The sequence below is a fragment of the Sphaeramia orbicularis genome, chromosome 6 (assembly GCF_902148855.1).
Source record: "Sphaeramia orbicularis chromosome 6, fSphaOr1.1, whole genome shotgun sequence".
In the NCBI taxonomy this organism is placed as follows: Eukaryota; Metazoa; Chordata; class Actinopteri; order Kurtiformes; family Apogonidae; genus Sphaeramia; species Sphaeramia orbicularis.
In genome coordinates this window covers 8,383,580-8,410,005 of record NC_043962.1, presented here as the reverse complement: position 1 = coordinate 8,410,005, position 26,426 = coordinate 8,383,580, and the positions used below count along the sequence as shown (strand labels likewise).

General features: G+C 37.2%; 1 protein-coding gene across 1 annotated transcript in view; it reads right to left on the bottom strand.

The window, feature by feature from the left end:
- Positions 1–24,084, bottom strand: part of carmil2 (capping protein regulator and myosin 1 linker 2) — a 43,514-nt gene extending 19,430 nt beyond the window's left edge. The window contains exons 1-31 of the mRNA XM_030136208.1: positions 23,756–24,084; positions 21,414–21,517; positions 20,691–20,741; positions 20,506–20,565; positions 20,039–20,160; positions 19,591–19,688; positions 18,479–18,549; positions 18,324–18,397; positions 17,872–17,947; positions 17,685–17,773; positions 17,267–17,361; positions 16,756–16,842; positions 16,135–16,244; positions 15,972–16,049; positions 15,807–15,883; positions 15,349–15,453; positions 14,285–14,354; positions 14,014–14,095; positions 13,728–13,824; positions 11,679–11,733; positions 10,377–10,549; positions 9,617–9,685; positions 9,418–9,511; positions 9,080–9,166; positions 8,868–8,996; positions 7,983–8,099; positions 6,824–6,999; positions 6,021–6,108; positions 5,833–5,922; positions 5,658–5,724; positions 3,030–3,580 (exon numbers count right to left, since the gene is read on the bottom strand). Coding sequence (XP_029992068.1) covers positions 3,030–3,580; positions 5,658–5,724; positions 5,833–5,922; positions 6,021–6,108; positions 6,824–6,999; positions 7,983–8,099; positions 8,868–8,996; positions 9,080–9,166; positions 9,418–9,511; positions 9,617–9,685; positions 10,377–10,549; positions 11,679–11,733; positions 13,728–13,824; positions 14,014–14,095; positions 14,285–14,354; positions 15,349–15,453; positions 15,807–15,883; positions 15,972–16,049; positions 16,135–16,244; positions 16,756–16,842; positions 17,267–17,361; positions 17,685–17,773; positions 17,872–17,947; positions 18,324–18,397; positions 18,479–18,549; positions 19,591–19,688; positions 20,039–20,160; positions 20,506–20,565; positions 20,691–20,741; positions 21,414–21,517; positions 23,756–23,780 — 3,267 coding nt within the window. The 5' untranslated portion in view covers positions 23,781–24,084. The remainder of the gene's footprint in view (positions 1–3,029; positions 3,581–5,657; positions 5,725–5,832; positions 5,923–6,020; positions 6,109–6,823; positions 7,000–7,982; positions 8,100–8,867; positions 8,997–9,079; positions 9,167–9,417; positions 9,512–9,616; positions 9,686–10,376; positions 10,550–11,678; positions 11,734–13,727; positions 13,825–14,013; positions 14,096–14,284; positions 14,355–15,348; positions 15,454–15,806; positions 15,884–15,971; positions 16,050–16,134; positions 16,245–16,755; positions 16,843–17,266; positions 17,362–17,684; positions 17,774–17,871; positions 17,948–18,323; positions 18,398–18,478; positions 18,550–19,590; positions 19,689–20,038; positions 20,161–20,505; positions 20,566–20,690; positions 20,742–21,413; positions 21,518–23,755) is intronic.
- Between the last annotated feature and the right edge of the window lie 2,342 nt (positions 24,085–26,426).

The window sequence follows — 26,426 nt, the reverse complement described above, 5'->3', positions numbered from 1 at the left end:
AATAGAACCTGGCAGTACCAGAACTACCATTGGCCCATTAGAACCCGACAGTACCAGTGACCGTTGGACCATTAGAACCCAGTAGTACCAGTGACCGTTGGACCAGTAGAACTGGCAGTACCGGTTGGACCAGTCATTTTCTTCTGGAGCCACATCTTGTGAGTAATCGTGTAAATCCCGGTGTAAATCCACAGTACCAGTGAGCTTTATAGTAGCCACTGCTAGTCAGTACTGGGCTCGCACATGCTCAGTGGAGCAGTCTCCACTTGCTTAGTTCATGCATTCATCTCACTGAGGCAACATCGTGTTTCTGCTTCAGTGGATGATGCTGAGTTTCTGTTGTGCTTTTCATTCTGTAATGTCATCATTCCATGCAAGCCATGACAGATACTGCACCAACATGCCAGAATTAAGTAAACCCGTGCATTCACCACCTTTAACACCATCAGATGTGTCTGCACTGACTTCAAGGGTTTTCCTCTTATTGGCCGGTGTAACACTGTCCATAAAGAAGCTCTACGTAACAACAACCTGAAATTTCATAAGTAAAATGAGTGCAATTTCAACAAAATTCTGTCTCAGTTCATCATTTACAAATTTACAGATCACAGTGGAACTTCAAATACAAAATATTTAGAAATAAACAAATTGGTCAAATTACACTGATGTTTCTTAAGACATTTCATGTTGTTCATATTTGTGCAGGTTATTCACATTTTGTGAAAGGATAGTTTGTAAATGTAAATATTTTCATGTAATTTTACTTTTTTACACTGAAACAGAGAAAAGTTTGTAGTTGTCATTATTTATACGTTATTATGATAGTATTATTAGATAGTATTATTATAGTATCTTATAAATAATGATAACTTTTCTCTATGGCTTAGCGCAAAAAAGCAAAATTAAATTGTTTCAAAGAAAATGTTCACATTTACAAATTACCCGTTCACAAAAAAAATTAATGTGACAAACACCAGGTTCTGTAAGAGCCTATTCCTTTAGATTACAATGAAAACATCTCATATTTCAGTCACTGAGGGGATTTAAAAAGGTTCATTTTTTTCTTTCTATTATTTGACCAAATTAAATCCACAGGAAGCAGGGGCGGAGATACTGGATGCTAAACCTTTTCATTACGCATTAAATAACTCGCTTTATTATCCTTGTAGGGAAATCCAGTCTCTGCATTTTACCCATAATACACACAGCTCTAAGCATTAACATTAGCATTAGCACGTAGAACATTATCAACAGTGAGCTGTCACTGAACGCACTCATGGATCATCACTGTGGTCAAAAAAAGCAACAGGAGGATTAGTCCATGTATCCATATATTGGGGTAGTGTTAACAGATACTTCCCACCTCCGTTTTCAGTAATAACATGGTACACGCCTGATGGTTTCATCTACACAAACCTGCATACATACACCATAGAGCGCCATCATGTGGTTAGGGTTAAAATAAACAAAGGTCACATGACAATGATGTATTTTTGCCTCATACTATGACGTTAGGGAGCTAAAATTCAGTTTCACCGTGTTTTCAAAAATGATTAAAATGATATATGTCAACAGGCTCATTGATCAGCTGATTCACTTACTGTCTCATCTCCATTCTAAACGTGAACCGTCATCTGTTTTAAAGTTGCTAAATGATTTATATGCACACAATATCATCAGGGCCGTCTCAACACATGGTGCTGATGCACACTTCCCCATGCCCCCCACCCCCCGAGGCCTTTTAGAGCTGATAATGTTACAACAACGCACCGTGTACCATATATGATAGATTGAAGCTTCAGAATAAAAGGTCTGTTCCAGCAATGTAAAGTCATTTCTTCAACACCATGTACATTAGCTTTCTGTCAACCTACTAGCCTATCTAACTTGACAACAGCCTAAGACTTCACTAGGAGAGGGCGCTGTAACTGAAGCTTCCAGCAATGAACCCAAGTTCCAAACAGTTGGTTCAAGTGGTTCAGTGCTTCACTAAAGCTTCCTGTGCTCATCACTGTTGAACCTGGAACCTTGTAGCTGTGAGGTGCACATGCTAACCACTGCACTATTGTGCCACAAAGACATTCAACAGCCTTGTTTCTTGAGCCTATTAACTGTAATTACACACTGGGCTGTTTGTTGGGACAAAAAACATGTTTTATAAAAGGAACCCAAACATGGCGGACGTCCAAACCTTGTATTTACCGTGAATTTAAGATAGATTAATAGGTCCAAAAACACAGTGAGTCCTGGAAAACAATATATTGACTTAGCATTTTTCAAAATTAGCTCAGTACTTGTCCGGGTTTATTGGAGCAAACCCCAGTGGCCAACAGGAGTACTACAACTTTACTGGCTTCATTTTGGAGCCGAGGTCCTCCCCCCTCAGTATCATCATATATGTAAGTGACAGTGCCCTGGGGGACACCGGGAACCACCGCCACCAAAATTTTAAAGGAAACACGTCCCATACCAGACAATATTTACATAGACAAGGTCACCAAAGAAGAAGAGAATCCAGTTTTTACATTTACATAGTGACGGCACAGAGAAGGAGACCCCGTTAATGTGAAACCATGAATAATTGAGTTAGTGAAAGTATTCCCAAGAGACAGACAGACAAACAGACAGACGGACGGAGAAGGAGGGAATACTGGGAACAACCTCAGGAAAACCACCACTCCCAAAATGCATCTGCCTATTTTTACCCATAACACAAGTACAAGGAAAATGGCTACCATTATTACCACAGATAGATAGATAGATAGATAGATAGATAGATAGATAGATAGATAGATAGATAGATAGATAGATAGATAGATAGATAGATAGATAGATTCCTTTTCCTCTCTTCCATCTTATGTCCTTCGTGCTCTGCTTCCTACTTCCTACCTTCTGCTCCCTTCTCCATCTGTCCTCCATCCTTCATCCACCTTCCCTCCCTCCTGTTTTTCCCTCCGTCTCCATGTCTGTGTCATATATGGGTGGTTGTGCTGCCAGTCGGGGGTGGGGGTGCAGGTCTGTGTTCTTACCTGGGTTCTGGAGGAGGGGGGCTGTGAATGTGTGCGTCGCGGCCGTGGTCGGGAGGCGGTGTAGTGCCGTAGAGTCTGTCCCTGGGTGGGTAGAGGCTCCATGGGAGAAGCGGGGGGTCCGGAGTCGGGGAGGGGGCCTGTGCTAGGGCTGCGGCCGGGGAAGGGAGCCTGTGGTCGGGGGGAGCCTCCGCGGCCGGCGGCCTCCTCCTGGGCAGCTGGAGTGTGGATGGAGTCAAGGAGGGGGAGAGCGGGCGGAGGAGGAATCAACGATGCTCCTCTCGCTCCTGATATCGATGCTGCCGCTGCTGCAGCATCCACTGCCACCACCTCCCCCTGCCTCCGCCTCCTCCCCCCCACCCTCTGTCCCGGGGGGGAGGGGGACGGGGAAGTGGAAGGGGAAGGGGAAGGGGAGGGGCTTGAGGCCGTGACTGACAAGGGGGTTGCTGTTGACGACTGGGGGAGGCCACACCTTCCTCCTCCTCCCCCTCCTCCTGCTCCTCCTAGTACTCCTCCTGCTCCTCCTCCTCTGTCCCAGTCTACTTCCAGGAGACCTAATGGAGAAACAGCAGGATGATGAGGAGACAGTGATGGAGGATGAACATACATATGTGTCTGTATGTAGGTCTGTTTAAGGAGGAGGGGGGAATGAAGGGGAGGAGGGGTGTCAAGAGACTGGAACAGAGGGGGAGGAGAGAATAAGAGGGGGCCACAGGGGGAGGGGGGAGGGGGCACAGCCAACCATATAAGAGAGAAATCATCATTTAAGCTTTGGCAGGAACCAGAGGGAGCTGCAGTCGACTGTTCAAATCCACCTTAAAACCACATCATTACACATACATGTGCACATTTGTAAATGCATATTTACTTTATTTATCATATTGATAATATTTGTCTGGTACATATTGTACAATTTGCTGTTCTAATAGTATTTTTACAGTGTTTTTAACCCTTAAATGGATAAGTAAAAACCACAAAATAACTAAATGAATAGCCAAAAAAAACACCTTTATGTTTTTCACTTTTTGTTCTGTTTTCTCTGTTTTAATATAATCTTTGAATTTTCTCACATTTTTATCTGAAAAATACAAAATGCAGAGGATAATGTTATAATAAATGGTGATAAATTAGTTATTAAAGGTTAAATGTACAGGAGATTTCATATGGAAGTCACCGCAAAAATAATTCTAGGTCTAAATGTTACACTTTAAAACTCTTTCAAAGGAAACTTGACATTTATGGTTGAGGTTAAAGGTCAAAGGTTAACTCACTTTACTAACCATGATTTATGATGTAATGAAGGATATATTATGTTAAAAAAAAAGGCCCTTTTTCTTCAGTTTTCTCAGTTTTGAACCTTAATAACCTTTGATATTTTTTCTGAGTTTTTATGAACATCTACATGATCATTAAAGTGTAAAATGCAGAAGATAATATTAGAATAAATGGTGATAAATTATTAATTAAGTTGTTCAGAAAATGGAAGGATAAACTACTTAAAGGTTAAATATATTCATTTGGCTCAGTCTCATCCATATGTTAATACAGTTCAGTTTTCTTTTCTTTATTTAAACATATCTGTGTTGAATAACATCTTCCCGTCAGGTGTGAGGTTTGTATATTGTCCTTCCTGGTCCACATGTGTGCCATGCCGTGCTGTGCCAAACCGTCCTGTGGTGCATATACAGTCTGCCGGTTGGTTAATTGGAGCATGGCCCGTTTACTTTCACACCAGTGACTTCCACCATGAGAGAAGATGGAGGAGGGGTTGCAGGGGAGGGGGAGGGGCCTAAACACTGACCCCGCCTCAAAACGGACAGACTTTTGTTCTTGTTTTTTTGGCTATTTATCTGTTTATTTATTTATCCTTCATTTTTGTTCATTTTGTTGCTTATTTTCTCCATGTTATTTATTATTTTGTAAATTTTCTTATTTGTTTTTGTTTGTTTCCTTGCTTATTTAATTTTCTGTTTTCTTCAATTTTGTTCAGTTTGTGGCTTATTTTGTTCATATTAATTATTTTATTGAATTGATCATTTTTGGTCATCTTTTTGCTTTTTTTTTTTTTTTAATTTATATTTAAGTTACATTTTTCTTTATTTTGTTCACGGTATTTATTATTTTGTACATTTTTGTATTCAATTGTTCATTTTATTTACTATTTACTATCTATAAACCCAGTGTCTCCATCCACTGTCATTGATCCAACTCCATGGGTTTTACTGGTGAATCAATGTTGTAGAAGATGATGGTGTTTCCACGGTAACAACAAAGCCTCTGAACGTCCAAATGGGTCATATCTGATGATCATGAAAAGATGACAAACTGTACTTTACACCAATTATTTACATGTATTCATAAGATTGGTGGATAAATGGGTATCAAACAGTTACATCAGTAGATGGTTTAGGTTGATGGTGGATGTTTGAGGTAAATGATGCAGATTTTAACACATTCCACGTCCTCTGTCAATATAAATAGCACCTTTCTTTAAGGTAGTGGACAGTATTTAGGTGGTTTTGTTATTGAAAGCTTCATGGATCATGGTCTTGGTTAAATACATTGGTGCAAGACATGAGATGCATCTATAAGTGGGTTATAATTATTACTAATGAAAAGGATGGTTCTTACTTTTAATGGAAGGTGCTGGTCTCAGAGTCTTTGAGTGGAAACTGTTTCTCCAAAATGCTGGACTGTACTGATGACGAGAGCAAACCAACCAGAGAGAGAAATATTACAAATGAGGGAATATGTGTATGAATAAATGAATGGATTCATGAAACCCAGAGTGAATAACTGAACATACGTCGTCGGTGGGGAAGTCGCTGTCACTCAGTCGGAGTTCTGGGATGTTGGTTCGCAAAGCGTTGCATGAATTCTCTTTTATAAGGAAATCCTTAAGAATGAAAAAAAATTGGCAGTAATGACATGAACCGGCCTCAGAAACAGCTTTAACAGGATATGATGGGATTCTAATAGAAAATAATGACTCACAATTTTATTCTGTGCCATTTCCAGATCCTGAAGGAGAAGATCTACGATGCTTTCACCGAGAGAAGCACTTATGGTCTGTCTGAGATCACTGGATGGATGGATGGATGGATAAAAATAGTGAAAAGAATATGTAAATTAATCAAAGTAAAGTGGGTAAAAGCATTTGAAGATGAAAGTTAAAAACTGATTACACTCACCTGGTGTTTTAACAAATAAAAATACATCATTGGACAGTGAATAGTTTGCATGTATAAAGTATTCTTTAATGTAAAAACACATAACAGTAGAGTACAGTACACCAAAACCACTATTTCTAAAGGACAACTGAAGTTTTTAGTTGTTTTTGGGACTCACAGCTGGCAGCGGCGTCACACACAGCTGAAACTACAATGCAAATACTGACCTTTTTTGGCTTTTAATTATTCATAATGTTGAAGCTTCATTCATATAAAAGCAAATTATGATCAGAAAACAGTAACGGTAAGACAACATTCAACATCATCTCGTCATTATGCGTCTTCTGTTTTTGCTTTTATTTGTCTCATTCAGTGAGTTTTATCAGTAGAGACCTAATCCTTGCACTGTTGGATCTGCTTAGTGTTAGCTTAGCGCTGTTAGCTTCGCGCTTCAGAGTTTGTCTCATTGGTCTGTTTTATTAAATTGTGTGTCCTCTATGTATCCTCTCTTTGTCTGTCCTCTATATGTCCTTCTGTCTGTCCTCTGTGTGTCCTTCTGTCTGTCCTCTCTCTGTCCTCTTAGTCCTCTGTCTGTTCTCTCTCTGTCTGTCCTCCATGTATCCTTACCGTAGTTTGTTGCTGATGATCTGACCTGTCGTCTCCACTAACGTCCTCTTCAGGAACATCTCAGCCTGTTTACTACGTTTGGTCAAAGCTTCAGACAAACACTGGAACACACTGGACCTCTGAACCGCCCGTGGACACTGACCTTCTGCACATGTCATCAGGTCCTGTGTCAGACCCTGGAACACACAGAACCAGATCAGGTCCAGGTGGACCACAAACACATCAGGGTTAGGGTTAGTTCAGGTTCAGGTTTAACTTCAATGGGTTAAATGGATGCAAATATCACTTTTTATATTTTTGTTTGTTTTACTTCATTTTACAAAATTTTTTGCTTATTTTTTCCAAGTTATTTATTATTTTGAACAATTTTTATTCATTTTTGTTCACTTTTATTCATTTCATTTATTTTTTTGTTCAGTTTGTGGCTCATTTTGTTCATGGTACTTACTATTTTATTGTTTTGCTATTATTTGTTTTGTTTCTACTTTTCATCATCTTATCTCTGGTTTGTGTCTTGTTTTCTTTCTATTTTTGGGCGTTTTTGATTTGTTTTTCATTAACTTCATTTTCATTTCTCTTATTTTTTCCTCACTTTTTCCTGTTATAAACAGAAGCTAAATCTGAGATACCGCTGAGTTTTGTCCTTGTTTTTTTTTTTTTTTCCCATTTTTGTCTTGTTTCTGTTTTGTTTTTCTACTTTTTGTCTGTTTCAACTAATTTTCATTCTTTCATTCATCTTGTTTTTTCTCTTCTTTTGTCTCATTTTGTTTGTTTTCTCATCTTGTTTTTTTTCCTCATTCCATTTTCATTACCATTACTACATATGTTCGTATGAACTCTAAAATAAATCCAATAATGGACTGAAATGTCTAAACCAGGGTTTATTAATTATCCTATTTCTGAAGTGACTGTAAATGTATCCCATCTGATTAATACAATTATCTGATTAATAACAGTTATTGGATGTATATGGTCATGGGCTCATATTGATCTTCCATACACACGTCATGAAGTAGCTTCAGAACATGTTTTCACGTCTAAAACGCAGCTTCTCATCAACTGTAAATGCATTATCACCAACATTAATGTTTTCTCACAATAACATAATGTATTTAAGTTTTCATCTTTTATTGTTTCATCTGACTGTAGGTTTATGTACCTGAAGGCTCCTGGTGAATTCATTGGCCAGTGCAGCAGCAGCATCAGCCAGGATGTGCTTCACAAAGCCGCCATCAGGAGGCCACGTTGAGCAGGCCTCATCCAGAGACGGCAGCAGCTGCACACAAACAAACAAACAAACAAACAAACAAACAAACAAACAAACAAACAAACAAACAAACAGCAGCATCATCAGTATCATTACAAACTTCAACAGGAATGATGTGGATTTATGACAAACTGGGACCTATAAGACTGTTCAGAGAGGATTTTTGTTCATGTTGTTTATTTTACAATTTTTAAAACTTCATTTTACTTAATTTTTTACTTATATTTTCAAGTTATTTATCATTTTGTAAAATTTGTATTAATTTTTGTTCATTTTTATTCGTTTTACGTTTAATTTGTGACTTATTTTTATTATTTTTGGTTAATTTTATTGATCACTTTGTTCTTCTTCATTTTGATGATTATTTTATTCTTTTTTTTAATTTACATTTAAGTTATTTTTTTGGCTTATTTTCCTCATACTATTTATTATCATGCTAATTTTATTTGTTTTTGTTCATTCATTTATTATTTAGTATAAACCAAGTGTCTCCATTCACTGTCATTTATCAAACTTCAGAGGTTTTACGTTTCTTCATTTTTTTTGCCTATTTATTTTTCCTTCATTTTTGTTCATTTTATTGACTTTACTGGTTCTGATTCACTTTAGATCGCATTGGTCTGAATGTGGAACCTGAACAAATATGATTTTAACATCCCTGGTCTACATGTTCGATATAAAGGTTCTATTTATTCATTCACTCATTTATTCACTCATTCATTCATTCAGTGTATGTTATATGCTGACTGCGGTGCATTCATTCATTCATTCCTGAACCTTCATAGACTCCTTGGCGTTGTGCAGAACCTCCTGTGCAGCTGCGATGTGGGCCTGGACGTCGTCGATGCTGCAGCGTCTCAGACGTTGAAGTCCGTCCTCCAGCTGTCGACACAGACCCTGAACCAACTGAAACAGACCCGGACACTGATGACGGTCTGACAAACAGACGTATTCTACAGGTTTAGTGTGGGTGGTATTATTGCTGTTACCTTTTCAGATGACTGAGTCCTGAATATGTCCTGTGGGTCCACTCTGTCAGACTGTCTCTGGTTGTTTCTGTCCAAACACTGTTGAATCTGAGGACACACACACAAATACTCACAACACTACACTCAGTATGTGCACAAACTGGACAAACCGCAATAAAGTTTATGATCAAAACAACTAATCCAGACTCAGTGACATTATTGATTCTTAATATCGTGAGTGTAATTTCTGTTTTTCACACATTCATCCACTGGGTCAGAATGGACTCTTTGATGTCCTGGTTTTGGTCCATGGACCATATGTTTGACACCCCTGGTTTACAGGTAAATGACACACTGACCTTGTGTAGCGCCTCTTTGGTTCTGTCGGGGCTACTACGGTAACTCTGAGTGACATCAGCCAGTGGGAGGGGCACCTGCAATAGGTTGTAGTTCCTACACGACACAACACACCATATAGTATAGTACAGTCATAGTGTACAGTCATAATGTAGAGTCGTGGTGTACACTTGTATGTATGTGTTTGTGTTTAATCCAGACCTTTCCAGAGCGTCGGCCACATCCTGGTAACCCCTGAACGTCACATTGTTCCTGTCCCAGGTCAGAGTCCTTACAAGACAAACACAGAAAAGAACCATAAAGTCTAAATATCACAAACAGCTGGGACACACTTTAGAGAGGACAGACCTGAGATGGAAAACACAACGGTACAAAAACAGCTTCGTTCCTCTTGAACAAAGAGTAGAAATATGTCACATATCATTTATTTAAATATTCACCAATTTATGAATTTATCTGGTATTTCTGCAGCCATTGACTGGGTTTTTAAATTCTTTTCATCGGGTTTTAAATTTCATTTTAGCCTGTTTTAAACTTCTTTTTATTAGGTTTTAAACTTCTTTTTATTAGCTTTTAAACCTCTTTTTATTAGGTTTTAAACCTCTTTTTAGTCGGTCTTGAACTTCTTAGTCAGTTTTAAACTTCTTCATAGTCAGTTTAAATCTTCTTTTCATTGGGTTTTCAATTTCTTCAAATTTCTTTTAACCTTAGATTTATTTTTCTCTTTTATCACCGTCATTCTTCTATTGACCATCTCTCTCTTTATCTTTTATGTCCTGATTGGTGGAACTTTTATCGTATCATGTCTATAGTCGACTAATGCCTTTGTTTCCTGTTACGTGTCATTTTGTGCTCATTAAAAAAGAACACAGACAGTGCACAGATTGACTACTCCACATCCATTGGTCCAGTTCCAACACACTGATGTAAAACCCAGTGAATGTAAGGAGTCGGTCGGTACCTCAGTCTGCTGTTGCTCATCAGGGCTTTGGCCACCATCTTGGCTCCGGTGTCTCCGATGTTGTTTCCACTGATGTCCAGATGAGCCAGAGGGGCGTGGCCTCCTAGAGCACTGAGCAGGATGTGGATGCCGGTCTTCAGCTTTGAGTCCTCCACCGACAAAGACTGTAACGGCTAAAACACACGCACACATATATATATGTATACACACACAGTATACACAACACCTGATGATGATACTGATAAAATCCTAAACCTGACCCTGGAAAAACTGGCCACAAAAGAATCCAATCCCTCCCACGAGATGAATTAGCGTAATGTAAAAATTACACTGAAAATATTAACAATCAGGGATGTTAAAATTAATTTAGTTTAGGCTCCACATTCAGACCAATATGATCTGAAGTAAAATACTATCATAATAAACTATAAGCCTGGCTTAGCCATCAAATAGTTTAGTTTTATCATCTATTAGAGTTTTTTTTTTTTTTTTACTATATTTGAGTCTGTTTTAACCATCTTTTAATTTAATTTCACTGTCTTTTTACTGGTTTTAATAACTTGTGATCTGTTTAAACCATCTCTTAATCAGCCTACACTAGTAGAGAGTTACATGGATAAACCAGTCTTAACCCAACAGGGATCTAACATATGGCCCATGGCCCAAAACCGGCCACCAAAGGGTCCAATCTCTCCCAGGGGATGAATTAGTGAAATGCAAAAATGACACCAAAGCTATTAACAATCAGTGGTGTTAAAATCATGTTAGTTCAGGTTCCACATACAGAGCAATATGATCTAAAGTGGGTCAGACCAGTAAAATAATTACAGAATAACCTATAAATAATGACAACTGGTAATTTTTTTCTAATTTTAGAGTAAAAACATGAAATAACATGAAAATGTTTACATTAATAAACTGTCCTTTCACAAAAAATATGAATATCATGAACAATCTGAGATTTCTGAAAGAACAAGTGTCGTTTTACCAGTATTCTGCCTCAGTTTAACATTTACACGTGTACATTATAACATACAGATCACAGTGGATCTACAAATACTCAAAACATTTAATAACAAACAGAATATTGGTACAATTACACTGATTTATGTCAAGACATTTCAGGTTCTTCATGCTTTTAATTTTTTTAAAAAGGATACTTTAATATAACCTGCTAGATGTTAAAATATATTATGATTGTTGTTTTGACTGTTTTTAAAAGAGTATAATGTAAAAAAAAAAAAAAAAAAAACCCTCAACATAATAAATGTAGTGTGTATATTATGCACAGGTGTGACTCACACAGTCTCCGTCCTGAATGAGTTGAGCGATACGATGAAGAACATCAGTCAGAGGCCTGGAACCAAGAGGTCAAAGGTCAAACTAGAGCAGAGAGGAGCTCAGTAAATGTAAAAAGTGTAATACTTTAATAACAATTAATTAATAGGAAACTTAATTAATAGGAAATAGGAAATTAATTAATAGGAAGAATAGTCTCTGCTTTGACAGAGACTAATGGGGATCCTTAAATAAAAAAACAATGAAATACATAAAGAACTAAAGACACAACCAAGAAAAGAAGCATAAGCTAATAACATGAAACAACACAACGACTAAAACCAGAGAAATAACACAGATAACTGAGAGTCGTCTCTGAAAGAAGCTGAAACCCTGATCAGTTTGTAAAGGATTTGTTTGACTGTAAATTAAGAGGCAGAATCCTTTAGTTTTAACCTGAAACAGATGAACAAATACAGACAAATATTGTCAAACATGTACATGAAGTTCATAATTAACCCTTAAAGATCTAGACCTATTTTAGTGACTTTCAAATGAACTTATCTCCACATTTAACCATTTCCTCTATGGTTTATCACTGTTTATTAAAATATTATCTCCTACATTGTGCATTTTTTTCAGTGTAAATCCTGTATTTTCTATATTTAATTCACTGATCATATAGATGTTCATTAAAGCTCAGAGTAAATTCAAAGGTTGTTATATCAAAACAGAGAAAACTGAAGAAAAAGTGACTTTAGCAAAATACATCATTAACTGAACATAAAAACAAACATCTACAGCCTAATTTTGTTCATGATACTAATTATTTTGACTATTTTTTAATTAATTTTTATTCATTTTACTTGTTAATTTATTTGTTTTTGATCATTTTGTTTCTTATTTTGTTTATTTTTCTACATTTTGTTGACTATTTCAATTTTTTTTCTTCAGTTTTGTTAAGTTTTTGGCTCATTTTCTTCATGTTACTTGTTATTTTGTTGATTTATTACTCATTTTTGTTAATTTTATTGATCACTTTGGCTGTTTTGGTTCATTTTTTGCTCATTTTTTCCACAATATTAATTGTTTTGTAATTTTTTAATTCATTTTTGTTCACATTATTTATTCACCTACAAAATAGAAAACAAGGCAATGATGATGACTGATGGCATGGCAGCAACACATCTTTGCACAAAACAAAACTAGTTTACTACAAACACTCACTAACTGATGCACTGATTAAATGACTGCATGTTAATTATTAATGTGTGGAGTCGCCTTTGTACAAAAAACATATGATCTCATACAAATGACAGCTATATCTTGTCCATTGTGGCATTGAAGTAACATTTCCTGTTGCCCCTTGAATGCATCATTCTAGAAAAAAAAATGGCAAAACTGCTCCCCCTCCTGGACAAAACAGGTACAACAATAAAGGAAAGGAGGTCCGACGCTTCCTTTAAGTGTCTCCTTCAGCCGAGGAAACATCCTTCACCAAAGGAGACAATAGAATGACGACCCATAATTCACTGCAGCACCAACATCGGAGTTCAATATGACAGACAGGATGCACGTTTTCATCTCCTACCACAGCTGTTTAATACGATGACATTCAGTTTTGGTGTAAAATGTGAACGTGCTCTGAGTTTGGATGGAGTTCAGGGTTCACATACATCGGTCGGACCAGTCAAATAATAACATAAAACCTATAAATAATCATAAATAAAAAGTTTAATTTAGGTTTTAGTGCAGAAAGAAAGTCAAAGTACAGCATGAAAATGTTTATATTTACAAACTATCCTGTTTGTATCCTATTTCTGTTCCAACGTTTGACGTTTTCCACCAAAGTCAATGAAAAGTGGTTCAGAAAAGTGTATACATATATATATATATATATATATATATATATATATATATATATATATATATATATATATATATATATATATTTTTTTTTTTTTTTTTTTTTTTTTTTTTACAAAACAAGCAGTAACTTTTGAACAAGTTATTATTATACATGAATAAAGTCTGCATTTAATCAAGAGTTTTTAAGTTAAATGTTTGTCAAACCTGGATTTCATGGCAAAGTTTCTCCCCAAAGCCAGATGTCGAAGAGAATGGCATTGTCCAATAGATAAAACCAGAGTCACCATGTCGTTCTCAAAACCTGAGGGTAAAAAAAGTATGTCAACGGAAATACAAAAATATGTCAATGGAAATACAAAAACATGTGAATGGAAATACAAAAGTATGTCACTGGAAATACAAAAATATGTCAGTGGAAATACAAAAGTATGTCAATGGAAATACAAATGAATGAACTATTCTCCATGTTTTTAAACCCAACGTCATGTACCGTTGTCAGAGACGTCCAGACTAGTGACGGCCGTGGCTTCACACATGTGTTCCTGTATGACCTGGGCTCCAGCAGAACGCAACTACACAAACACAATACAGCATTAAAAAACAACTACATAAATACAACCACACAAACATAACACAATGTTAAAACACATTTACACAAACACAACTACCCAAACAAAACATGATTGTTCCATCACCATGGAAACAGGTATTGTGTGCGACTGAAGGGACTTCTTGCCATTTGTGTGTCTGTTGTGTAGTACCTCACAGCTGCTGATGTCCAGACTCAGTCCACACAGACGACTGTTGGAGGCCAAACCCTGCAGCAGTAATCTGTCCACAAAAACACACAACACACGCACACCGATGTGTTACAACGGATCCATGTCAGACACACAAATACAACCAAAATGAGACAAACTGGAACCTTATGGAAAATATAAAAGCACAGACATTAAATCTAAACGACAGAAAAAATCAGCACCGTAAAGCATTTACCCCTTTTCACAATTAAAACATGTTGTAGATCTTTAAATCCACACCTTCACTCGTGGACCAAGTGTTCTGGTGTTGAAATAGGTTCAACAAAGTCTGAGCTTCACAAAAATAAAGAAATCTATGAATAAAATAATAGGGAAGTGGAGAAAACGTCTAAAATGTGTATTTTTGTATTTTTGTATGTTTTAGCATTTATTTTAGTGGATTTAAAAATCTAATGTAAATGTATTGTTGAATTTTTTGTGTATTTTAGTGTATTCTAGCACATATTTTTTGTATATTTTAGTGTACTCTAGCACATTTGTTGTGTATTTTTTGTATTCTAGCACATTTTTTGTGTATTTTAGTGTATTCCAGCATATATTTTTATACATTTTAGTGTATTCTAGGACATCTTTTGTGTATTTTAGTGTATCATGGCACAACTTTTTGTGTATTTTAGTGTATTCTAGCACATTTGTTGTGTATTTTAGCACATTTTTTGTGTATTTTAGTGTATTCTAGCACATTTTTGGGGGGGGGGGGGGGACTTGAGTGTATTTAAGCATACGTGTGAGTGCCTTTTCATGTAATTACACATATATTTTAGTGGGTATAATAAAAATGTAATGCAAGTGCATTCTATTTTTTTGCAGTTAAATATGTTCTAGCAGATTTTTTTGTATATTTTAGCATAAATTTCAGTGTATTTTAGACATTTTGTTTAAACTCATAGCAGGTTAGGTTGTAGGTTTATAAAATTACTGTTGTCAAGGTTAAGAACCAACTCTGACACCAATAAATGTGATGTGTGTACTTTGATGAGTATTGGAGTATTTGTTTGAAGTACCTGAGGGCTTGTGGAGGTAGTTTAGTTGCAGACAGTCCAACGTACTGGAGTTCAGAACTCTGACTGAAGAACTCCCGGATGCTCCTGGTCACCTCACGAACCTTCCTTTAAACACACACACACACACACACACACACACACACTGGCTGTGTTATTAACAAATGGATTATAGCTTCATGTTCTGACCTCAGAGCATCCCATGAGCAATTTAACACATTAGAAATGGAACTGTAGTACCGTTATACAAACATGAACTAAATAATCAACAAAAACTAGAAAAAAAAAATAAAGAAAAAAAACCCCCAAAAGAACAAAAATCAACAAAATAATCAACAAATCAAACATCTTATCTCTGTCTAGTCTCATGTAATCTTATACATTATTCTATTATTCTATCATATTATATTGTCTCTGTCTTATATTATTTTATGTATTATTCTATTACATTATCTGTTCACCTGTGGCTGAACGGGTTCCGGGCCAGGTTCAGGTGTTTCAGTTTACAGCAGCATCCAGCCGACAGTGACACAAACAACTGGGGATAGAGTCACAGACACAGTGAGTTTGTAAAGATGACGGAGGTTAATGGTTGTGATCACATGTAAGCTGAAGGTATGTCTGACCGTGTCCAGGGGACAGTTGGTGTCACTGAGGTCCAGATGAACCAGAGAATGAGCAGACGACAAGAACTTAAAGAGGAACTGGAACAGACACAGCCTTCAGTCAGTACAGACCAGTTACAGACTCCACTGGAGGAGGAAGTCCTTATATGGACGCTGGAGTTACCGTGGCATCCTCCGTCACCAGGCTGCCGGGGTTTCCAGACAGATCCAGGTGGGTCAGGGACTGGGACAACACTGGACTGGAGGACAGGGTCTGACTGAGACCCCCCAGACCTGGAAACATCACACACATAAACACACAAACATACATCACACCAGGATCAGATGGAACGGAAGACAGTGAACGCATCCATCAGATCAGATGCATCTATAGTTAATTAATTAACTTGTAATTATAAACACTGCTGTTACATTTGAGTTAGAATCATCTTCAGTCATCAAATACAGAAACACATACAACAAAGTATTTACCGGTAGATGTTGTTTTTCTACTAAATTAAAAATACAGAATAAATTTTTAACAATTTAATGGAAATGAATTCCAGCATATTTTTGTGTATTTTTCCCATAAATTTTAGTGCATTTATTGTATTTTTGTGTATTTTATTGTATTCTACACTATATTTTGCATTTTTTCTTGTATTTCAGCTCATTTTAATCTGTTCTCCATCTCTGAGTCTGAAACAAAGTCATTCAGAGAAAACAAGAACATGAGACATAAGGAGATGAGACTGGACAGAGGTGATGAAAGTGTTAATTTACAGAGTAGTAGTTGTGTTTGTACCTTTAGCGCTCATCGACACCCGGGACAGTGACAAGAGTCGGAGTCCTTCACACAGATTGTCCAACTCCTGACTGAGCGCTAAAACACCTACAGATAAAACACACACATTCAACTGTAGTACATGTACCACAGGCTGTAAATGACACCAGGACTCAGACACAGACACATCTACTGTTGGTGTTTCACCCACTGTTGTCATACTGGTGCTTTGGAGAAGTGCCCATATTTGGACAAAGGGGCGGAGCTTCCAGAGATTACAGATGTAGATGAAACTATAGCTTTCTGAGTCAGATGATTGTGCTGTAATCCTGTCTAGGATAAGGTTTATTTGTCATGTGCACACAATGTGCAGGAAAATCTATTTTTGTTCCTGCAGCCGATAGGAAATGAGAGAAAAAGACAAACATTTCACAAGATAACAAGTATAAGACTAAATGTAGCTCTTGTTTGTCCACTTTTCAGTATTGCAGCTGAGGATGAGGATAAGGTGCATGTAAGGTGTGTTTTGAACCTTTGTCTTCGATCTGATTGGCCGACAGGTTGATGGAGTGAAGGGTGGAGGACGGGTGGTCCCGCAGAGACGCCGCCATTTTAACCACAAAGTCCCTGAATGAGGAAAACAAAGACGCCCGTTGATCTGAGGGATAAGGCTGATCAGCATCAAACACCCAACACATAAATGTGCAAGCATCATGGTCTCCATGGAAACCAACCTCCTGATCTACAACATGAACATTCACAAACCAAAGCCTCTGATGGAATCTGTCCATGATGTCTACATTTAACCTTTAATACGTGATTTATCAATTATTATTATTATTATTATTATTATTATTATTATTTTGATTCACTATATTTTTGTTCATTTTATTTAAAGTGAATAAATAAAGGGTTAAAGTAAATACTTCACTGCTTTCTTCTAAACTCACGATTTGAGTCCACTGGCCTCCAGAGACAGTTCCTCCAGACTGGGAGATCTGGACAGGAGGAAGATGATCTGCTGTTGGACTTCCACTGACTGACAGGACAAAGACACAAGGACAGAACTCATGGCACGCCTCCCAGTCTGATGTACATTAAACTAATATATTAATAAAATAACATTAATATTTGTACCAGTTTGAGTTCTCTGCAGTAGAGTTTAGTGAACCAGTGGTTGAAGGACAGAGCTGCTACTGCTAAGGCCAAGTCTCTGAGGAGGAGGAAGAGAAGGAGCAGGAGGAAGAGAGAGGAGGAGGAAGAAGAAGAGAAGGAGGAAGAGATACAGTCAGAACATTAAACTTGTAATTGGATAGTGGAAGGCAGTGGTCTACTAGTTGGACTAATGGTGGACTAGTTGGACTAATGGTGGACTAATGGTGCACTAGTTGGACAAATGGTGGACTAGTTGAACTACTGGTGGACTAATGTTGGACTAGTTGGACTAATGGTGGACTAATGGTGGACTAGTTGGACTAATGGTGGACCGATCAGACAAATGGCAGACTGATTGGACTAATGTTGGACTGACTGGACTAATGGTGGACTAGTTGGACTAATGGTGGACTGGTTGGTGGACTGTATCATACCTGTTGTCCAGGTGACTGAAGTCCTGCAGGTTGAAACATGTCCATTTGTGTACGTAGTAAATATTGTCCACGTCCTGTTCCCAAACACAGCAGAGTTAACCTTCAGGTAACTAACCTGGTTAGTGATGGGTCAACAGGTCAACAGTGGTTCTCACCCATTGAATGTCCTCTCTAAAGGGCATCTCATTGAAGTCACACAAAGCAGCGTACGTATCAGAGAATCCTCCTGGAAACACAAAAAACAAAACTAGTCCAACTGTACCTGAAACAAAGGCAAAAGTACAAATCTGCAACACATTTTATACTACATGACTATATCAGGGGTGTCCAACATACGGCCTGTGGACCAAAGCCGCGTAAGGGTCCAATCTGGTCCATGGAATGAATTCATGAAAGTGCATTTTATCGTATCTTTAGTGTATTTTAGTGAATTCTACCACATTTTTTGTGTATATTAGGTTATCGTAGCATATGTCTGTGTAATTTAATATATTTTAACATATATTTTTGTGCATTTTAGTGTCTTTTTTGTGCGTTTTAGTGTATGTCTTGTTTAGTGCATTCTAGCATATTTATTTTTGTGTTTTAGTGTATTCTTTTGTATTCTAGTGTATTTTTTTTTTACATATTTTATTATATTTTAGCATATATCTTAGTGGATATAACAAAAAAATGTAATGTAAGTGTATTGTAGCATATTTTTTGTGTATGCCAGTGTGTTTTAGCATATTTTTTGTAGTTTAGTGTATTCTACCATATTTTTTGTGTATTTTAGCATATATTTTAGTGTATTTTACCATATTTGTGTATTTTAGTGTGTTCTAGCACATTTGTTTTTGTCTATTTTAATCTATTCTAGCATTTATTTTTTCATGTATTTTAGCATATATTTTGGTAGGTATATTAAAAATGTAGGTGTATTGTAGCATATTTTTTTGTGTGTTTTAGACATTTTGAGTCTCATTTACACTTTACTGTCAGAATCTTTTCTTGAGAAAAGATAAAGACATTTTATTCCAACTGAATGGTTAAGTGTTGGTTGTATTTAGAGTGAGTCCTGGCCTTCTTTAATCCACTCCTGGTGGGTAGTAACCAGTGCAGATGGATAATCCCACCTGCAGTTTTGGAAGTCACTAACCTGGCTCCACTGCTCATCCCTGCCCAGTGGGAAGTCCCATTGGAGACAGATAAGCGACATTCTAAACTGACTGGTCCCTGGTGTATTTTCAGAGCCATCAGAACGTGTGTTGTAGTAAAAGGTTCGTACCACAGGATCCCAGCTGAGCGTTCATCTGCTTCTCTATGACGCTGGTCAGAGTCTGGAGTCTCTGCTGTAGGTCACAAGGCATCGTCTTCAGCAGCTTCCTGAGGGTCAACGTGAACAGGATGAAGGATCCATTAAAAGGGGCAGAGCCTGGACTGTTTGACATTTTAATTTAATAGCTGTTACTGATAAAAAGTCAGACTTTAATGGAGAAGAATGGGCGGACACTGCTCTAAATGCTCATTAAAAAAATTCCTGTTAACACATCCTGTGACATAGATATGGTGTTGAATGAATTCCACCTCTGTGGAGCAGTTCTATGCAGGCTTTTGTAAACCTGTCTCTTCTAGAACCTGGTCATGATGGATCCTTCATGACCTCATCTCCATGTCCTTTCTACAAAAGACACAGATCTGTGGTGGTACACTTCTATATCACCATGGATACCAACCCAGGAGACGAATCGGGGAAGATCCTCTTCAGAGAGGCTGTCATGTGACTGACCATGGCCTCCAGGTCCTCAGCATGAAGGACACTGAAGGACAGTGTCTGTCTGTCTGTCTCCAACACGACCTGCAACACACAGGACACACTGTAGATCAACGTCCCCCACTGGTAGCCCCGCCCACAGGACACACTGTAGATCAGGGGTGGGCAATCCTGGCCCTCGAGGGCCGGTATCCTGCATGTTTTACATGTTTCCCTCTTCCAACACACCTGGTTCACATGATAAGCCTATCATCAAGCTCTGCAGAAGCCTGATAATGACCTTTAGGTATGCTGGAAGAGGGAAACATCTAAAACATGCAGGATACCAGCCCTCGAGGGCCAGGATTGCCCACCCCTGCTGTAGATCAACGTCCCCCACTGGTAGCCCCACCCACAGGACATATCTGTTGACATCAGCAGGTGACCCACCTGTGTTAGGCTGTGGATGTGGATGGAGCAGATCTCCAGGTAACTGAACGTACTCTCCACCTGTACACACACACACACACACACACACACACACACACACACAAAGCAAACCAATTTATCATCTGTATGCTACTGGTAGAGGGGTGTCATCATCACCCAGAGGCTGATGTCTGAAGAAGCTTTACCCTGATTGGATGCTCATTTAAAACTAGGTAACCCCTCCACAGACTCAGGACCTACAACAGAAAAACAGAAATAAGAGAATAGAATATGAATATGAATGGCATGGATGGTCCTTGGGCATTTCCATACATCTAATGAGTGTTAATCTGTTATATGAAGTCATTATTCAGACTCATTTATTCATATTAGAGACATTTGGTGAAAACAGAACAACAAACAATATTTATGATCAAAAGACGGTATTACAGAATGTCATTTTAGACGTTTTCTACATTTACCTGTTATTTTATTCATATAAAACTACAAATACACTAACATGGACTAAAATACCCAAAAAAGACGTTAGAATACAATAAAATAAACAAAAAAACTCCACTACAATCCACTAATATGACTTTTGTGAAACTCTGACTTTGTTAAATCTATTTCAACACCAAAACATGAGTGAAGGTGTGTTTTGACAAGAGATTATTACAATATTTAGACTAATGTGAGGTTAAACTTTGAGTATTTGGGGTGACTTCTGTCTTTGTTCAGTGAACTAGGATTAAAATAAACCTTAGTTCCATTAAACGGACACTGAGCTGAACATTCACATATAAAATACTGGTAAGTGCCTTAAAAGAAAGGATGAACCGTACTCCTGGAGCTCCAAGGGTTAAAGTCTGGTTCAACATGGATGTGACTGATGTTACTTGTTGATGTGGTTGCCGACGGTAACTCACCATGAACCTGTTGATGGATCGGCCTCCGTGACATATGGATGGTTTAAGGACGACTGGAGTCACTACACACACTCTGTGAGGTTTCAACAGAGACGAGATCTGATCTGGAAACAGAAACACAGAGACACATGGAAACATATGAAAACACATGGAAACATATGGAAACCTATAGAAACAGAAACATATGGAAACACAAACATAAAGAACTCAAGGAAATATCTTAAAATATATGGAATATCCACAAAACATACATGAATCTTTTCATGATTTTCAAGATTTTAACATGAGAACAATTATATTTATCGTATCAGTTTGTACCTAAATATGTAGTTATAACATCTACAATAAAAATATATAGAATAAAAATAAATCAAAATGTACAAATTTAAAAGACTAAATTGGAGTTTATCTTTTGGAAAATAAAATAAAACCTAATATTTTTTTAAAAAGTGCAATCTAAAAAATTTAAATTAAATACAAAATAAATGAAAATTGTTTTCTTTTTTGTCCAGATATTGTGTAGTGAGTGTATGTAATTGACAAAAACAGACTTATTTAATTCATTGCATTTGTTCAGTTGATAATATAATTGTTTTTGGACATGATCAGTTAATGAAATCTACATAAATACCCTGAAAAACACCCACAATAATACTGTAGTAAAGAGCTTTAACTAGTTCAATAAAGGTTACATGTGGACAAAAACATTATTCAGATTTTTTTGTGGTGAATGTTCTTAAAAGTTTACAGTAGTTTTATAACATTTTCATAGTGTAATTTGACTTTTGTCATTTCAGTCCAAATCCAATAGAACTCAATGAACAGTTTCATTCATTTAAGGAGGAGGAAGCACTGAGAATAAATGTTTGTGGTTTTGGTATTTGGTCCAAGGCTAAAATGACCCATTTCAAAAACCCACTGATGGCTTAGTGAAAGCATTTTCATGTGTATGACTTTAACTTAGCTCACATACAGCTTCTTTTTGACTCCTCACAGACATCCATGAAAGTTAAAGTACAATAAATCTACCTGATTATTATAGAACTACAGCAGTAAGTGATGCAGATGTTGTATGAAGAGGTTTGAAATGACAAGTATAAAAACACAAGGATTTTATAAATGAGCCAGAAAATAGATTGTCTGTACCAGCACCGGCAAAGAAGACGCTAAAATGCACTAATATATACAAAATATATGCTACAATATACTGAAATACACAAAAAATACACTTAAGTTCACTAAAATATATGCTAAATACACTAAAATATGTGCTAAATACACAAGAGTGCACTAAAATATATGCTAAATACACTAAAATATATGCAAAAATATACTAAAGTACACTAAAATATATGCTAAATACACTACAATATGCTAAAATACCCTGAAATACATGCTAAAATACACTTAAGTGCACTAAAATATGTTAAATACACTAAAATATATGTTAAATACACTAAAATATATGCTAAATACACTAAAATATATGCTGAAATACACTAAACTGCACTAAAATACATGCTAAATACACTAAAATATATGCTAAAATACAATAAACTATATGCTAAAATACACTAAAGTGCACTAAAATATATGCTAAATACACTAAAATATATGCTAAAATACACCAAAGTGCACTACAATATATGCTGAAACACTGTAGAGTGCACTAAAATATATGCTAAATACACTAAAACATATGTTAAGACACACTAGAGTGCACTAAAATATATGCTTAATACACTAGAGTGCACTAAAATATATGCTAAAACACAGTAGACTGCACTTAAATATATGCTAAATACACTAAAATATATGTTAAAACACACTAGAGTGCACTAAAATATATGCTAAAATACACTAAAATATATCCCAAAATGCACGAACGTGCACTAAAATATACGCTAAAATACACTAAAGTATGGTATAACACACTAACATTACATTTTTTTTTTGAAGTTATAATTTTCTAGATGTCCTTGTATGTGCTTATATAGTTGATGAATAAAGATGATTGTGATTCTATATTTACTGAAGTACTATTTACTGTACTGTACTACTTAATATACCATTGCTATACTATGTTAGGGTCAAAATTACTTTGAAGCTGTTTTCTGGAACAGACCCCAGGGATTTATATAATAATAATAATAATAATAATAATAATAATAATAATAATAATATAGCAAACTTACAATGTATAAGTATTTTTGGTCTGTTTGTCTATTTATGAGGTTATATTTATATTATGAATCTAAACTCATTTTCATCTTACACTGATATGCTGACGTCCATAAACTTCAACTCAGTGACTTTTGCAGATTTTGGATTCCTTGTCTTACCTTGAAGGTTCTGAGCTGAGTCCATCCTTCAGACCTTCTCAGGCTGACGTTGACCATCTAAAAAGGAAAGGACACGACGAGGGAACCCACAAGGAGCTGGAGTCCAGGTTGAACACATCAACTGTCAGATGTGACTGCTTCACCCACTCTCTGATTTCCACTCAGTCGTTGTCGTTTCCCGTGAACACATTTGTGCTTCACATCCTGTTTCTCAGCAGAACTTATCAAAACCTCCCACATGATGAAGCTTCACCACAGTCAGGAAATGTGCAGCTTCTGTCTGCACACATCTGATATCTACAAGAGGATGTACAGGTACTCAGGCTGTAGTACTGTGTCAGGCCACCAGAGAGAAACAAAAACACACTCAAATCAATAAATCTATGGTTCTGTATCTAATAGTGAAAATATTTAGTTTCATCAGTTGTGCAATGTTTGTTGTTGATAAATTAGCTGTTATTTTTACTTACATATCATTATGACAACTACTATTGTCATTTTATAATCATTCTTATTTCTGTTACACACACATTATATATATATATATATATATATATATATATATATATATATATATATATATATATGTATATATATACACACACACACACACATACACATACATACACACTCAGTGAAAACTTTACATTTGATTTTTTTTTTTTATATATACATTTTTGTTTTTTGCAAATCAACTTTGCTTTAATTTCTTGGCCGTACAATTCTAAAGATGAAATTTAATGAATGCTGTGCATTTATTGGACGAGCAAGGCCAATAAATTTGTTGAAAAGTAAACAATGGAAGATGAAAATCCCAGTGGTCCTTATCTGGTCTGACACAGTCTACCTGGACACAGGCTGTTCAGCACCTTCTCATCCACCACCAGATGTCTGATATTGTCCTGGGGAGGTTCTGCCACTCCTTTTGCCATGCTGCCACCAATTCCTGGACATTTGTCGGACCGGGAGTGGGTCTGGATCCACGTCGGCCCAACTGATCCCAGACATGATCAATGGCTCAGATCAGGCCAAAAGGCTGGACCATGGATCCAGGAAGGATGTAGTGCCCCAGGCCATGGAGGGACGTAGGGGTCAGCCCAGTGTTCCCTGGTACCAATGTTCCCTGCTACCTATGTTGTCCAATACCAATGTTCCCTGGTACTTTCGTTCCCTGGTACCAATATTCCATTGTACCAATGTTCTGTGGTACCAGTGTTCCCCAGTACCTATGATTTGTACCTGTTTTCCAGTACCTATATTCTGTGGTACCTATGATACGTTCCCCAGTACCTATGTTTAGTGGTACACATGTTCCCCAGTACCTGATACCCAATACATATGTTCCCCAGTAACTGTGTTAGCTGGTACCTATGTTCTGTGGTACACGTTCCCTAGTGCCCATGTTCACCAGTGCCTATGTTCCCTGGTGCCCGTGTTCCCCAGTACCTATGTTCCCCGGTGCCCGTGTTCCCCACTACCTGTGTTCCTTGGTCCCTATGTTCCCTGGTAGTCATGTTCCCCAGTACCTATGTTCCCCTGTACCCATGTTCCCTGGTACATGTGCTCCCCAGTACCTATGTTCCCTGGTACCCATATTCCCCGGTACCCATGTTCCTTGGTTCCTATGTTCCCCAGTACCTGTGTTCCCTGATCCCTACGTTCCCCGGTACCTATTTTTCAGAGTGAAGGATTCAGGAGTCGTGCAGCCCATCCCAATGAGTTTATTGGTTTTCTTCAGCTGTACATCTCATCGTCAAACAGGGCATGGTCAAGGTTGGTTTTATTTTCACATCAGGATGCGTTTAATAAAAGGATCATGAATCTCATTTGTTTCTGCCGTAGTAACGAAAGCAATGATAGCGCTGAGACAGAGGGACATTCCCCTTAAACCCGTCTGCTGCAGGACAGTTATGATGAACCCATGATGCAACCACGTCTGAGACATGATGATGACGGCGTCAGCCCGTCGGTTATAGCCTGCTTTAGGTGGGCGGGGCCTAATCAGTGCTATGTTACAAAAAATGATTTTGTATAACAAAATAAAATGTCTTGTAATAAAAGGAAGGCCACATAAGAACCAGAATGAGCTGTAGTTGTACGTGTACATACATGCCTGGACTGGGGGGCAGGGTCGCTCTGAGGTCAGAGGTCAGCTGATGCTCCGACCTTTGGCCTGTGGTTTTGGAACGACTGGTGGATGAGCCAGAACCGGATGCCTGGAGTTAAACGGCTGAACCGGACTGAACTGTTACTGGTACTGATGAGCACAAACAGAATCAGCACAGTCTGGATTAACCCACAAAGACCCAGAGATACTTTTATATCAGTTTCCAAAAGAATTTATGTCTATTTAACCTTGGGTTAAGTGATTTATCTCCATGAATTCTAATATTATCTTCTATTTTCTTATTTAGTTTTGCTTATTGTGATTATTTTTTCATTTCTGTTCATTTTATTCATTACTTTGGCTTTTGTTCATTTTATTGCTTGTCATATCCTTTTTTTAAACTTAATTTTAGGGACTATTTTTTGCCTATTTCTGTACATTATTCGATTGTAGGCTTTGTATTTGTTTATGTTCATTTTATTTATTAATAAACATACAACCCAGTGTGTCCATCCACTGTCACTGATCCAACTCCATGGGTTTTACTGGTGAATCAATGTTGCA